At 40.1% G+C, this 17,010-nt stretch overlaps 1 protein-coding gene across 1 annotated transcript in view; it reads left to right on the forward strand.

The window, feature by feature from the left end:
* Positions 1 to 14,832: 14,832 nt before the first annotated feature.
* Positions 14,833 to 17,010, forward strand: part of BLOC1S5 (biogenesis of lysosomal organelles complex 1 subunit 5) — an 84,728-nt gene continuing 82,550 nt past the window's right edge. Inside the window, exon 1 of the mRNA XM_044667787.1 lies at positions 14,833 to 14,985. Coding sequence (XP_044523722.1) covers positions 14,856 to 14,985 — 130 coding nt within the window. The 5' untranslated portion in view covers positions 14,833 to 14,855. The remainder of the gene's footprint in view (positions 14,986 to 17,010) is intronic.

Raw genomic sequence — 17,010 nt, forward strand, 5'->3', positions numbered from 1 at the left:
CTAACCACACATATATCTAAAGGTGTTGACCTAAACCCTTTTCTCTTACACTTTACTGGATGATCTCATCATGTCCCATGGATTTAATTACCAACTATATGCTAATTATTCTGAAATCTAACTACCTTACTCCATCCTCCCCATTGATTTCAAATCTCACATCTCCAACTATCTTTCAGACATTTCAAATGGATATCTAGGATATATTTTAACCTCAATATGCCCCAAATAGAATTTAGTCTTTCCCAATAACCCCTCCTGTCATTCCTATGTTCCTTATTACTCATCATCTTCCTGGACTCTTAGACTCACAACCCAAGAGTCATTCTAGATTCCATACAATCTCTCATCCTCCAATCTGTTGCCAAAGACTATCAATTTTGCCTTTTCAATGTCTCTCCCTTCTCATTTCTGATACTGCCATCATTAGGGCAGACTCTCATTATCACACACCTGGACTACTGTAATAACCTGCTAGTAGGTCTGTCTGCCTCAGATTTCTCCCCATTCCATTTCATTCTCCATTCAGTTACTAAAATGATTTCCTAAAGAGTAGGTCTAATCCTGTCACTCCCTCCCATCCCCTACTCTCAGTGGCTTCCTATTGGCTCCAGAATATTTGGCATTCAAAGCCACCTCTTACCTTTCCAGTTTTTTTATACTTTACTCCCCACCACATACTCTTTGATCCAATGACACTGGTTCTTGGCTATTCCACAAACAAGACACACTCCATCTCTTGACTGGGCATTTTCTCTGGCTGTCTCACATACCTGAAATGCTCTTCCTCCTTACCTCTGCCTATTGACCTTTCTGGCTTCCTTTAAGTCCTAACTAAAATTCTACCTTCTACAGAAAACCATCTCAAACCTTTCCTAATTCCAGTGCCTCCCCTCTCTTATTTCCTATTTACCTTGTATATAGCTTGTTTTGTACTTATTTGTTTATATGTTGTTCCCTCCTCTAGAATGTAAACTCCCTCAGGGCAGGGAGGTTTTTTTTTGCCTCTTTTATATGCCAGCATTTAGTACAGTGCCTGGTGAAGAGTAGGAATTTAATAAATTTTAATGGAGTGATTAATTGATTACCATGACCCAGCTCTTTGTCCTGAAGCTTCACTCCAGCCATCAAAATCACACATTAGAAGTACTCTCCACTTTAGCATCATCCTCTGATTGGATAGCTTCTCTTAGAACCTCCCTTTAAGGAAGGCATCCAGGCCATCTATGTCTCATTCTTCTTCAGGAGTATTCTAGACTTCCTCTACCACAGTGATGGCGAACCTTTTGGAATTGGAGTGCCACCCTAGCCCCCACCCCCCAAAGCAAGTGTTGTGCCCTTCCCCCCACTGAATGATGGGCAAGCCCTGCCCCCCTCTTACCCCACATAGGGGAGGGAGAAAGCCTCCCATTGGGCTGATGGGCGGGTAAAGTGAGGAATGTCCTCAGCAAGTGTAGAGAGAGGGAGAGGAGTCACCTGAGTGCTCTGCTCCCCTCAAGCTCTGCTGCCTGTGAGTTGCCCACCTTACTCCCTGTGTTTTCCCCCTGGCTGCCAGGCAGAGAGGCAGAGGAATGTGAAGAAATGTCATCAGTCATGTTGGAGAGGGGGAGGGGAGCAGCTCTGCCTGAGTCCCTCTGCCTTTCTAGTAACAAATTTGGGTGGGAGGAGGCAGTTGGTGCCCACAGAGAGATCTCTACATGCCATCTTTGACACCTGTGCTATAGGTTTGCCATCACTGCTCTACCATCTTCCCACCCCAACATACTTAAGGTTATCTCCCCAGCTCTTTAGCTTCTTATTATATGTTATCTCCTTCCATTAGAATATAAACTCCTTGAGGATAGGAACTGTCTTTCTACTTGTATTCGTATTCCCAGGCTTAGCAAGTTTCCACATAATAAATGCTTCATAAATGTTAGTTGACTGACTACTAGCAATATGTCATCACCCAATGAACATTACCATCTGCTAATATGTGATTTGAGTAGTAAGCAGTACTACTAGGATAGAAACTTCAAGGGGCAGCTAGGTGGCTCAGAGTAGAGTGCCAGGCCTGGAGATAGGTGGTCCTGTGTTCGAATTTGACCTCAGACACTTCCTAGCTATGTGTCCCTGGGCAAGTCATTTGCCCCCAGTTGCCTAGCCTTACTACTGTTCTTCTGCCTTGGAATTGATATTTAGTATCATTTCTAAGACAGAAGGTAAGGATTTTAATTTTTATAAAAGAAAAGAAAAAAGAAACATCTACTAAGTTAGATCATCACTATCTATAGTTTAGAGAATAAGTCCTAACAAGTAGTCAGAAACATATAAACTGACTTGCCCGGTGTTATGGAATAAAATGGAAAATATGATATGTTATGGAGTAAATGGGGAATATATGAAGGGCTCCTAATCAATGAGGCTAATCACAGAGGCTAGGTACTTGAGGGTACTGGGAGGAATAAGCTGGGTCTTTCAGGCAGGGAGACTATCTCTACAATATAAGAAGAAATGGGTCAGCCAGAGATGGTCTGACTGAAGGGTTTCTTCAGCCTCCTGCTGTTATTTCTCAGCTCCCTCGAGGGAGGAGTCAAGAGGTCCCTCCCTGCTGGTGAAAACTGAAACCTTACAGGAAGTGATGGATGGCCCTTCCTGCCCAAGATGGATGCCTAGGTTTGTCCTCAAGAAATAAAGGTTATTCCTTTCCTTCTTCGGCCTTTGCCCTATTAGTGAATACAATGATTCACCAGAAACTCTTTGTATAAAAATCAAAGGGATTAATTATTGCCAAGGGTAAGCTGAGGGGAGAGGGGATTAGGGTTTGGTAACTGCTGCTAAGGGAGAAGCTGGTACTGGGGGAGGGGTCACTGAAGAGGGGATCAGGCAGAGGGAGCCAGCTCCCTCAGCCAAGGATAATGTCCTTGTCCTGATGTAAAGATTCAGCAGATTGCTAGATAGGGTGATGGTTTGGTTTAGGTACTTCCTGCCTGTCTATAAAAGCTAATTCCCATAATTTCCACCCACCAAATAACCCTTCTTCCCAGGGCCCAATGGGGAAATCCAGGGAATACCAGGATGTCAATGGAGAGGTCAAGGGAGAGGTCCAAGAAAATCAGGCAAAGCCCAAAAGCCCCAGAAGCAAAAGGCCCTTCTGTCGGTACTCAAGGAATATTTATAGTCTCAGGCTTTAACGGTTTTCCCATGAGCCTAAGGTCAACATTCTATCCCTTCTAACTGCCAGGGGTGCTACAGTTGGTTTGCAAAAGTAAGAGCTTTTGATGCAACCCTGCGCTACACCAATCACATAATTAATAAGTATCAGATGTAGGATTCATGCCAATCTTCTTTAATTCAATCTCATTATTCTCTCCACCATTCCACACTACCTCCAAGTACACTTTGAAATAATTAATATGAAATAATGAGGAATATCTAATCTCTGACATTTAGTAATAGTGTGACACCTCCTTGGCCCCAAGTTTTCTTATCTGGAAAATAAGGTATTTGGACTAGATATCCTCTATGCTCCCTTCCAACTCTAAATCAATGATTCTAAGCTACTGAAAGATCATCTTGAATCCTTTCAAAATACATTGGGGAAAATTAAAGAGTTGGTCTGCTGAAAGAGGATGAAAAGATACAACTATTTTATCAGAGAAACCCCTTCAACAACCGAAGATCAAATCTAAAATTACTTGATAAGTACAATGTTAAAAATATTAATTGAAACTTTTTCGTTTATATATCCCTTCCAGTGTTCTACTTCATTCTTTAAAAAAAAAAACAAACATCTATTACATGGACCTCACTGCATGCTAAATTAGCCATTGCAAAGATATGGAGGTTTAATGGATTCAAGCATTTAACTTCTTACCCCAGAAGTAATATTTCTTCTTTGCTTCTGTAATTAGATAATCTACTCCTAACCATTACCAGAGTACTAAATTTCATATTCTCCATACACCTGAGCATATTGCTACATATCTGGCCATCTTAATTTGAGTCTTGATTTATTGAAACTGCATGATACTCCTAATTCTTCTTGAAGCTCAGGATGAATTTTATTGCAAAAGCAATGGGGAGAAAGTTGCCATCATATATCTCTTGGTTTGTCAAGTCCTTAGACACATACAGGGCTCCATAGCCTACTGTCCCATGTCTTGTACACTGAATTTATAGTACTATGTGCACTATCTCTGGGGTGACATATAGGTATAACAGAGATAGCATGAAGAATTTGATTTTGCAATAATGATTACTTGTTGCCGGGACTCATTCCTGCAGGCTTGCTGTTATTTCCCATATTGCTGGTAAGTAAAAATTATTCCAAATGCTATCTAGCCCAGCTAAACTCATCTTTCACTTGCTAGGGAGAGGCAAAAAGGGGGAGGGGAAGAAAAGAAGGAGAAAATTGAGATGCTGGTCATTTTTGTTCTCAAGGGTTTCTGCTCTTGATCACAATATTGTCATAGCCCCTTTAGTAAAGTTCTAATATCAGCCTCCTCTGTTGGAAGAATGAAATCTTTTCATTCTTTCCACCCTGGTGGACTAATTTGACAGTTCATTGGTGATGTCTTTCCAACTTTAAAGAAGCAATTTCCCTAGGGCTAGCCAATTGTATTGTGGATACTGCAGATTTGACTTGCCATTCCTGCTGGGTGTCATCTGTCTTCTCAGTCTTGTACTGGATAATTTTTGTCTTCCCTAGCATCATCTGCTTGAGCAGCCTATGCCTGGCAGGCCTGTCTGTATAGGTTGAACTCACAATACAGTAGCCATGTAGTTAATTTGACAAGGCACATCTCCAGACAGTAAAGCCTCAGGCTGGCTTTGACCAAGATCAGCATCATGGTCCCCAAACATCCAACTGTCTTGATTTCAATCTCAAATATCCTTCCTGTTGCAGCCCATGAACTATGTTGCTCATGCATTGTAAGTTCCTATATCTCCAACTTCCAATCTTCCCACACACAGAGAAGTAGCATCTTCTCTTAAGAGTTGTTCTCATTGCTTTATTCTCAGAAGGTATGGTTCAAAAGGTTGGGGTTTCCCTACACTTTTTCCCCCAACATTTGACATGATCTTTTGCACCACTTTAACAAATTATTATTGCAAGAAAAAATCAGGATTTTGCATCAATACACATATGTACATACATATATATTTTTGATCCTGAAAATAACTCTATGAGGTAGGTGCTATTATTATCCTCATTTTACAGATAAGAAAACTGAGTCAGACACCATTTAAGTGGCTTGTCCACAGAGCTAGTAAATACCTCAGGTCAGATTTGGACTCTGATGCCAGGCCAAGCTCCTTATTCACTACACCATGTATAATTACCTTAGAGATTGTATAATCTTTTGAGAAAGAAACATTTTGGGAAAGAGAGCTCAATAACTCTTTGAATCTAAAAGATGAATTGTTTGAAGAAGGCACCATGAAGATGCCCGTAGAAAACCTCCACAGCATCAGAAGATCCAGCACGAAATTTGGAATATAACTGATTGAACTTTGGGGAATGGAACCCAAGTATTTTGAATGCAAACTTGCATGCCATAGGGGATTGCCCTCCTAATTGGCTTATTGTCAATGCGCCTAGCAAACATTGGTTCTCTCTTTCTCCCTCCCTCCCTCTCTCTCTCTCTCTCTCTCTCTCTCTCTCTCTCTCTCTCTCTCTCTCTCNCTCTATCTCTCTCTCTCTCTCTCTCTCTCTCTCTCTCTCTCTCTCTCTCTCTCTCTCATTTCCCTCTTATCTCTATTAAATATTGTATGCACCTTTAGTTAGAAGATCTTTAGAGATACAAGATAGTTATGCAAAATGATTCATTGGGGAGACTAGTCTCACAAAGAATCACAGGGAAGATTATGAAAGGAAATTCTTGGTACTCTTTTGTCTATTCTGAGTTTACACTTGTGAAAAGGGAATCCTTTATTCTCTTTGTCTAGTTGGAGTTAAAACTTTGGTTAACAATAACTTAAGTACCCCTACTTATATTTTGAGGACAGGATTAATTCTCCTATATCTTCTTTTTGATTTAATCAACACAAGCTTGAACTAGGTGGAGGAGCTCAAAAACCATTTAGTGAATTCACACCCTACTTAGTGCTAGGTGAGAAGCCAATAAGATTCTTGGAGAGCACCACCCTTTTTTCTAACTCAAACAGCCAGAAACTTTTGAACTCTTTTAAGAGTTCACATACTCAGAAACATGTGAATCCTAGGAGGAGTGTTAACACCTTTAGAGGTGAGAAGTCAATCCCACAGACAAAGCTGGATAATTTGGAAACTGTGATTGGTCCCTGTGAAAAGGGGAAGGGACAGGAAATCACCGTAAAAGCCACAAAATCCTTTGGCTGAGGTAGTCTGATGAAGTTGAGTCTCGTGGAGAGTGTCTCCTGGAGATAGTCTTTGAGTGAACTTCACTGGAGGCTGTGGGTTGGATTGACTTCAACTTTGATTCTGACTCCTGGACTACTTTGTTGGATGAGTGAAAAGGGCTGACTACTTTCCTAGTTTCCTAAGAAACTAGCTTCCATCTTGGAGGAGGTCCCATAGTTACTCACTACTGGCCCTCCTGGCTGAAGACTAGTATAGGTATTTTCTCTAACCTCTCTCACATTTCTCTACTTTATTGTTTCCACTCTATTTTGTAAATAAACGTTATTTCATATAATTTAAATCCAACCACTAAATTTAACCTTTACAACCACCAGCTGCCTCTCCAAGTCTTCCAGGGCATGGTCTCTGGTCTAGATGGCAAGGTGGATGGCCAGAAAAGTAAAGTGATAGGAAAGTAATCAATGACAATGGAGGACTTGGGGACAATGAACATACGCAACATTAATTATATTGGTTATGACTATTATATACTACTTTTGGAGATAAGCATTTTTCTTTTTCTAATTAAATATAAGTATTTTTACGATAAAAGAGAAGATTAAATATAAAATTTAGTGATAAAATCTGAGTATAAAATGGGTGATACTTCTATTTTAGATTTTTGGAAGATTCAGATTCAGTAGAATCTGAATTTCAATAGAATTTGAGAGCAGAGACTATTTTATTTTTGTTATTGCGTTCTCTGTGCCTAGCATAAAATAAATACCTTATAAATGCTTATTGAATAAAAATACTCTAGCTAGAAAAACACCATTCTTTCTCTCTTTAACTGCTTTCTTCCATCCCTGAAAATTAAAAAGGTAGATGTGAAAACCATGGAAATGGGGGTAAAGAATATCAAGCCCAGGATGCCATAAATATATAAATCTAAAACTAAAAACTTTAAAAATAATAATTTATTTTCATATAAATCTTTTACAAGAGTCTAGTTTTAGTCTTATTTAACTCAAGATGACTTGTCATCACAAGCTAGAAGTTATTTGAAAGGTTGTTTTGTCTAAACTAACCTCCTCATTTTACAGATAAGGAACCTAAAACCCATACACAAGAATTATCTTTCCCAAACCTGATAGAAACCTCTACATCCAGGTGTGACAGGCTGTGCGATTCTGTCACAAGGTTTTCCAGTGAACAACTATACCCTTGCCTTGTAATTTGGAGCAACTGAGTCACAAGGGAGAGCTACAAATAAGGGCAATATGATGTGCCCCTATTACACATACACTTCCTATTTCTATTTTGTTTCATGTTACTTCATCATTTAAAATGCATCTAAAATGATTGAATAAGTGTTCAGTGTTACTGAGACTATATTATCTCAGCTGCACTGCTCTGGTTCATATTTCTATATAGGAAGCATGTCAACTATTAAGAATGTTAATGCTTATTTAAGTGAGCATTCACTTTGCATTCTAAAATAATAAATTTGTTCCCCTAAAGCATTTTCTTTGAAATGAAGGTGGGGTGGGGTAGGTAATGTGGGTAATAAAGCATTCCCAACCTTTTAATAGAGCTCTTAGTTCTGCATGTGTTTGTGTTTTTTCTAGTAATGAATTATCAGGTCCCAAGAAGAATAGAATAGTTGACTTGGGGGGACATGAAGTTTGAATGTAAAAATTTGCCCTCATCTTCAATAGTAGGCACTAGAAGTTTTTTGGTGGAGGGATGGTATCCCTTGATTATATTAATGATCTAAGATGCTTTGCCTAAATCAATGTGGTTTATACTTCAGAATAGCTCTTCATTATATTTAAGAGGGAAAGCCCAAGTTAGACTGGGAAAACAGAAATCTCCATTCCACGAGTCTAAATAACCAATAAACTGAAGCAATGGCCCTAGACCAGTGATGGGCAATTTATGGCCAGTGGGCCAGATGCAGGCCCCCTGAAATGTTCTATCCGGTCCCCAACATTATTCCTAATCTGATGAATACAATGAGTAGGAAACAATACAATGAAACTTCAAAAGAGTTGCCTTAGAAACAGACTGACAAATGAGCATTTCCTTTCCTTTGGCCCCCTCTTTAAAAAGTTTGCCCATCACTGCCCTAGACTAACAGACCACTGGTAATTCTGTATAACTGATAATATTACCAGTTTTCCTCCTCTTCACATCATTTTCTAGAGCTCATTCAGAGTATAAGAATAATGAGAGCCAGTCACCAAAGTTATGATAGAGGGGAGAGAGAGTCTATGAGGGTGAGACTCTCTTAGAGCTCTCCCCTCTTGCCAAATACACTGCTGATACTTTGAGGGGGGTGTCACCCCTAAACTGGGTGACCTGGATGGTCTTGCCGCCCCATAGGAGTTAGGGGCAAGGATTCCCTATAAGATGAGGTATGGGGGACCCCAATCCAATTCTGAATGAGGGCGAGGTTCATGCAAGCCTCCCCTGAGGTCAGTCAACTTCACAGCGGGTGGTCTGGCTCCAAGATGGAGGCAGCCAGACCAAACTGTAATTCCCCTCCCCCTCGTTGTCTCTCAGGCACTCTGGAACTCTATCTGACTAATGAATGGCTTTTATTAATCACAATTCAGAGGTTAGGGAAAGGGGTGAAGGGCAGAGGGATTTTGGGGTGCCCTCTTCTCTATTTCTATGGGGTCCGTCACTTGGGTGACAGACCCTTTGGGGTTCCTGCTCCCAAGTGTCTCCCCTTGTCACTTCTCCTTCAGTCTCTATTTCTATTTCCTATTTCCATCCTTTCTATAATTGCAAAATCAAACCGGAAAGGGTCTCTCAGCAAGGTTGGGTAATGGGGGAAGGAGCCCAAGAGATCGCTTCCAAAATGGAGTCCAGAAACTTAGCTGACTGATGTCTTTTGACCAGGGAATCAGGGTATCAATGTCCAAAGAAGGATCCTCAGGAAGCCCTCAGGACTGGATTCGAGCTGAGATGTTCACCTCTTTTCTCTCTCCAGTCCTCTGCTGGAAGTCCTCTCCTCTTTCCTCCTCTGGAGAATTCCCAGAATTCCTCTGGTCTCTCGACTGTCACCAACTGTCGCCAATGGCCTTCTTCTGGCTCTTTTTGTCCCATCCCCCATCCTTACAAGAGCATCATTTTACCTGTAATCCACGAGCCATATCTTTATTCTCCACATAAGGAAGGTCAGGTATTGAATCATGCCATTGCTGAACCTGATTTAGTTGCTCTAGGGAACTCACTCTACAAAATAGATCATCACCTGTTCTGCAACTTAAGGTTTTAGAGAATTATGTGGAGGCAATAAGAAGTTAAGTGACTTGCCCTGAATTACACAGTCAAGCCATGTGTCAGCAATTGAGCTTAAACCTAGTTTGTCTAGACTCTGGATCTAGTCTCTGTAAAGGGTAAAATTATTATGGTTGGACTAAATATTTAATAGGGTGGTAGCCAGAAATTTAATTAATTCCAAATTATTTTTTTTAGCAATTTATTTATAAAATAGAGGGAAAGAGTAAAAGTAAAGAAATGAGAAGAGAGCAGAGTAAGAGATCTAGCTTAACTATGTGCTCAAGCCTTAGCTTACTCCAGAAGGGCTCCAACAGCCCTAGCCGGAGGGCCTAAGGGTCAATTAACAAGGGTTTTAGCCAAGAGGCCTCTTCCAGAGGAGGGGCCCCAAGGGAGACTAGTACCTCCAGGAAAAATCAAAAGGAAAGCAGTCCAAGATCCTCAGCCAGAGCTCCTCCAGGGTCCAGTTCAAGGCCAAAGAGAGCGTCCCAGGAAGTTCCGGCCACTTTTAAAGACCATTCCTGTGCCTTCCTTCCATTTTATGTGTGCCAATTACAGGCTAAAGCTTTGCTTAGGACTGCCCAGGGTGTAATCAGTCAATTCTGATTTGTCAGCCACTTTCACACATGTGGGTTACAGACCTCTCCCACTCAAGTGTAAGTGGGGTATATGCTTCTGGTGATTAAATCTAAAAATGGGCAGGGTAGAGTTAATCCCATCTTCACATCTCTTTCTACTCTTCACAGTCATCCCTTGTAATTGCATAATATAATGATATTAAGATGGACAAGTATCTTGAATATAAGAATTGAATTTTATAGAATCTAAAAAATCTTTATGAAATAAATGCAAAGTAAAAAAAAAAGAATCAGAAGAACAGAATATATATTATGACCATAATTGGACTCTTTTCTTCTTAAATGGACAAAAGAATCATAGATTTAGAGCTAGAAATGATTTGAGGTCAAAGTAAATGAGAATAAATAACCAATCCTAAATGAGACTTGGAGTGACTAAAAAGTAATGACATTTTGTTTGCTGAAATTCAATAAAATGCAAACATATAAATTAATCTATATAATGGATTAATATTTATTTTAACCAAAGCTTTTCTAAAAAAAGAGGCCACTGCTTTACCTACCATGTGGATAGCCTTTGATTGGCTGCCTATGTCTTTGAAACTGGTGAGACTGAGCTGCCACCATCCTTTCTGCTATCAGCTTGGATGCCAGGAACCAAACATTGAAATGGGAAGGAAAATTCATGCTCCTTTGCTGTAACTCTGGCTCCAAGGAATGGGTCTGGGGGTGTTTCTGTATTGTTTGTCCTCAGTTTCAATTGCTGAAGGTCAGGACTGTAGGAGACGTGGTACAGCTCATCAGCCTGGCATGGAAACCCTGAGAAGTGAGAGTGTCTAGGCCTGTGGTTTTGGTTTTAGACTGTGAACCTATTACTCTTCCCCTAACCAGAGATGGAATTGTATTAAAAGGGCATTATGCCTCCCATGTGTTAGAGGAGGAAGTCTATTTGAATATTTGAAGCAAATATTTCCTTTTTAAAAGGTCCCATGTTGTATATTATTATATTTGTTATAAATGTTATTATATAAGTACATTTTAAATTACTTTAATGAATTTAAATATATTAATTTTAGTACTGTAGATTATAAAATAAATATATACATTCAATGAAATATATATAGTGAAATTTACTAGTTGCAAAGTAGGTCTAGTTGGTTGTATTGACATTTAGTATTATTTGATATTAAGTTAATAATAAATCATTTCAAGGATGGGCATTAGGTGGGCTAAAGTAGTTAGGGGAGACAATATTTGGAGAACTTAAATTGGGCCATGAAGTTTGGGTGCATAGAATTTGGACTGGCAGAGAGAAAGAAGGGCATTTCAAATAAGGGTAAGGCCAGCAGCCAAAGCAAGGAATCAGAAATGAGCATGACACATTCCTGAGAATAAGGAGATTGTCTTGGCTAGAGTAGAGGGTACATATTGAAAGTATTGGGAGTTTAGATTGGAAAAGTAAAATAGAAGCAGATAACATCAGGTTCTGAATACCAGAAAGAATAATTTTTGCTTCTGTGGTCAGACTAAGAGAAGGAAGAAGTCTATGATCAATTAAGTTAATAGAAGTTTATCTTTGAGTTGACTTTTGATTAACTAGAAAGGAGCCTGTAAATAAATTTTTCTTTAAAAATTTTTTTATTTATTACATTAAAATTCCCAACTTAGCTCTCTTCCTTCTCTCTCCTCCCCACCCTAAAAAATTTATATATGTATATATAAGACTATATCTTGTTTCAATTTTCAATTCTTTCTCTGGAGGGGCACATACACAAGTCATTCTTCAAACAATATTTTTGTTGCTATATATATATGCATATATATAATGTTTTCTTGGTTCTGCTCATTTCACTCTTCATAATTTTACAAAGATCTTCCTATATATTTTTAGTTAACCTGCTCATCATTTCTTGTACCATAGTAGCATTTCATCACAATCTTATGCCACAACTTGTTTAGCCATTCTCCAGTTCAAATAAGTTTTATCAGAAACGCCCAAAGTTGGGAGATGGACTCTTCTGTAAGAAATAAGAAGGGCAGGGCCACTGAATGTTATAATAGAGGGAAGTAAGTTGGAAGAAGGGGCAGCAAAGTGAATAGAGTGCTAGTCCTGGAGTCAGGAAGACTCATCTTCCTGAGTTCAAATCTAGCCTCAGACACTTATGACCCTGGGCAAGTCAACTATGTCTCCGTTTCTTCATCTGAAAATGAGCTGGAGAAGGAAATGGCACACTACTACTCCAGTATCTTAAATAAAGGTCAAATGAAAAATAAATGGCCAAAAAAATATAAGAAGACTGAAAATATGGGAGGGGACCAGATTATGAAGGGCTTTAAATGCCAATAGAGGATTTTATTTTTATTCCTGGAGTAGGGAGTTACTAGAGCAAGGCAACATAGTCAGAACTGTACTTTAGGATAATTATTTTGATAGCTGAGTAGAGAATGAACTCAGTGGAGGAGTGGATGGGGTGTTCAAGGAGGACAAGCTCTTGACTTGTTTGGCTATTGGACTTTGATGACTCTGAAAGAGAGAGTAAAGTTAAGAGCTGGGAGATTCTACCTTACTTAAATCCAACTCTAGACCAACTCAAGACATCACCCTTGAATGGTCCTCTGAAAATGAAAGATGAACAGCAAGGAGGAAGAATTGAGGCAGGTACATCAACTAGTGGGCTATTGCAATAGTCCAGGTGTGAAGTGATGAGACTACACCAGGTAGTGGCAGTATCAGAGGAGAAAATGGGGTATGTAGGAAAGATATTGAGAAGAACAGGGCTTTGGAATCTCTGGGGGAGTTAATCCACTCAGTTTTGGAATGCTGGTTCTGGAGCTGTTTTGTCTTGATTGGTGAATACAAACTGACTTAGCCCTCTACAACTAGCAGGTCATATTTCACATCCCATTTAGGACCTCACTCTGGATTAGTTTGTAACATCACAGAAGTACCATTCTTTTCCTCCTCCTCTCTCCCTCAATTCCTGAAATTAATATTACAATTACAGAAAAGATTTCATTTTTTGAATGCTCTATTGATTGACTCACCATCCCATGATTCTGAAGTTGAGGTCTCTTTCCTAGACACCATTCCTTCTGTATGTGTTGCCTGTCCCTATTTAAGGGGGACTATTAAAATATAAGTTCTCTGATATCAAAGGCTATTTCATTATTGTATTAAGTATGTGTATTCAGCACTTATTGAAGTGACAGATCCCTCCTGAGCATTTATGCTTGTTATTGCTTGTTCATTTATTCACAATATATGTAAAATATGTTGCAAATCTAAAAATGCTAGAAATGTAGGCCAAAATAATAGCTAAATGGAAGTGGGAGCCAACTAAGAGGAAGCCAGGTGGCATAATGGACAGTGCTGGTTCAGGAATCAGGGAGAGTCATTTTCCTAAGTTCAACTCTGGCCTTAGACACTAACTATATGATCTTGGGCAAGTCACTTAACCCTGTTTGTTGCATTAGAGGAAATAGCAAACCACTGTAGCTTCCCTGAGAAAACTTTGAATTGGATCACAAAGAGTCATACATGCCTGAAATGTCAAGAACAATAGACTGAAGCCAGGTGTGGAGGGCTTTAAATTCCAGGCAGAAAAGTTTTTATTTAATCCAAAATGTAATAGGAAGCCATTGAAGATTTTAGAACAAGGTAGAGTGAAGGAAAATAAAAATACAGCTTTTATTACAAAGCCTTATTTTCTCATTCTAACTTACCTCATAGTAAATGAAAATAACAAAGCATTCCTTTGTTTATGTCCAAGAACTATAACAGCTTTCCCAAATACCTTACAGGTGAATTACAGTTAAATGGAATAACAAGTGTGAAAATGCTTTATAAACTGTGAAGTGACTTTATAAAGGTTGTTGTCTTGTTGTTCAGGTTCAAGACCCCATTTGCAGATGAGGAAACTGAGGCAAACTGTGTTAAGTGACTTGCCCAGGGTTCAGCAGAGTAAATGTCTAAGACCAGATGTGAACTCGGGAAGATGAGTCTTTCTAACTTCAAGCCTGGCACTCTATCTACTGTGTCAATGAAAAACAATAATAAGAAGTAACTATGACTTACTCTGTGCCAGGTACTATGCTAAGCATTTTACAGTGAATAATAATAATACATCTAACATTTATAAGGCTTACTCTGTGCCAGTTACTATGTGAAGCACTACCTATGTCATTTGAGCCTCACAAAGCTTCGAGGTACAGATAAAGGAAAGTGAGGCAAATAGAGGTTGTGACTTACCAAGGGTCACACAACTAGTGTTTGGAGTCACATCTGAAATTAGGTTTTCCTGACTCCAGCAAATCTCTCTCTACTCTCTTTCTTTGTGTTTCTGCCTCTGTCTGCCTTTCCTCTCGGCATGAATGGCCTAGCTCTACATCTCTCCGTCTTTCTTTCTGCATCAAATTCTACCGCGCTCCTCGCCCAAATTCATCTCTCGCCCCACCCCCTGCCCTAACTCATCATGGCAGATCCAGCTTCACTGCTTCCCGCTCCCTCCAGGACTCGTCAGCTCCCTATCGTGACCGCCTCCAGGTAGGCTTCAACCAGCCACAGGCGCCCAGGAATGACGACACAAAATAAATAAATAAATAAATGATAGTGCGGGTGGTGCGAAAGAGCACCGGGCAAGCGCAGTGCCTCTGTCCGCCGAGAAGGCGGTTCCTCCTTAGACAGTATGAGCAGCGGAGGGAGCGAGACCCCTCTGGGAGGCGAGGCCGCCCCGACCCCTGCCGTGGTCCCGGTGGGAGGCAGGAAACGGGACCCGCAGGGACCGTCTAGCTCTCCAGTTCACCTCATTATCAAGGGTAAGGAGTTGTCAGGGCTCCCCTTCCCCATCTTTCTCCACTGCCCGCCCCGGACGATAGGCCGGGTCCGGAACCCTGTGGCTTCCTGCAGGTAGTGGGTGGAAAGCAGCTCCCGCCCCCACCTGCTCCCCAGGCCTGGACTCAGCCCCTTTTCCCGAACGACACCCCGGGAGCCCCTCCACGCCAGGCATTTTGGTAGGTTTCGTTTTATCTCTGCCCGGGTGGAGGAGATAGCTGGGCCTGAGAGGTCCTGGAAGAGGCTGTTTATCTCCCTCCCCTCTCCCCTTAGTATCCACATGACACTTCCTCGACCTACTACAGTCAAGGATGACTTTGTTAATGATGATCTATCTAGCGCCTTCTACGGGCCACGACCAGGCAGAGAGCGGAGGGTTACAAGAAAGTCAAAAGACACCCTGGCTCTTAAGTGTTAGGTTTGCAAAGCGCTTTACACCGATTATCTCACTTGATCAGCTATCTCTCAGCCAGCCTCCCTTCTGGTCTCACAGCCCCTGAATTCCCTGCATCCACACTAACGTTATGTTTTAGATGCAGTTAGATGCAGAGTATGAAGGGGTCTCCCACTTTGCCCCAAGGTAACACAGGTAGTAAATATCAGAAGTCTTGTCAGCCAACAAGCAATCAAATGCTTACTATTGTGTGCCAGTCATTGGACCAAAGGATAAAAAAAAAAGAAACGGGGGTGGAGGACGGGGAGGTGGGGGGGTAGGGGGGGAGTGAGATTATTCTCAGAGAGTTTAAATTCAATGAATGATTACATTGTAAAATACTAACATCTTTTAATTCAATACCCCCATACTATCCTAGTTGATTTTTAAATTTTGTAAAAACTTTCATCAGCTTCTATTGAGTGAGGAAAGGATTACATTTGAACTGCTAGCTAATTAAAAATCATCCAGAGAAAGAAATTTTGATGCATACAGAAAAATTTTGACATTCCACAAAAAGTAGTCTAATGGAAAGAGCAGATAATGGAGATGGCCATGCAATAGGACCTCAGTCCACCAATCTACCAGTCTAAGAAGTATTATCTGGGAAATTAAATTAAAATTAAAAATGTTTTTCAAATTCAAATAAGCATGTGTAAAAGATATTTAAATAAACCTTAATGTTTTTAAAAGTTGTAGCATTTATACTTCTGAAATTATTAAAGCTTAAAACTGCACTAAGACTTTCAGGACACTTTATAGCATAAATGGATAGCAATTTCAGAGAACTCCCTTTTCTGAGCAGGTAGAAAAAGCTTCTTGTAGAAAGTGAGATCTGTACTTAGTCTTGAAAGAAGTCAGGAAAAATAGGAGATGGAAATGAGGAGGTAAAGCATTCCAGGAATGGGAGACAGCTAGTGAAAAGACAGTGGGATGGAATTTCTCCTGTACAAGGAACAAGAAATCCTATATATGTGGATCTCAAGTCCTATATATATGGATCTTATGTATGGTGGAGAACAAAGTGTAAGAAGACTAGAATTGTAGGAAGGGTCCTAGTTGTGAAGGCTTAAAATGTCACACATACTTGATCCTGGAGGTAATAGGGATCCCTTGGTGATTGTTGAATAGGAAGGTGGTATGGTTCAGAATTTTGCTTTAGGAAATCATTTTGACAACTGAATGGAAGATGAATTGGAATAGAAAGAGGAGTCAGGTAGATCAATTAGAGGTAATTGTCCAGGCCTAGAATCTAGGGTATTAGATTTAAATTTGGATGCATACACTTCCTAGCTGTATCATTCTGGGCAAGACCCTTAACCCCCATAGTCTAGTCCTTACCTATGCATTTCTGCCTTGGGACCATTACTCAGCATTGAGTCCAAGATGGAAGTTAAGGATTTAAAAAAAAAAAAAAAAAAGGTTATTGCAATAGACCAGGGAGGTAAGAGGTGATTAAAGCCCATATAAAGAGTGGTAACTTGTGAATAGGGAGAAGAGGACACGTGAGAGATGTCATAAAGTTGGGAATGATAAGATTTGACAATCTGGATATATAGGTTAAGTGTGAGTGAAA

Source organism: Gracilinanus agilis, chromosome 1 (assembly GCF_016433145.1).
Source record: "Gracilinanus agilis isolate LMUSP501 chromosome 1, AgileGrace, whole genome shotgun sequence".
Classification (NCBI taxonomy): domain Eukaryota; kingdom Metazoa; phylum Chordata; class Mammalia; order Didelphimorphia; family Didelphidae; genus Gracilinanus; species Gracilinanus agilis.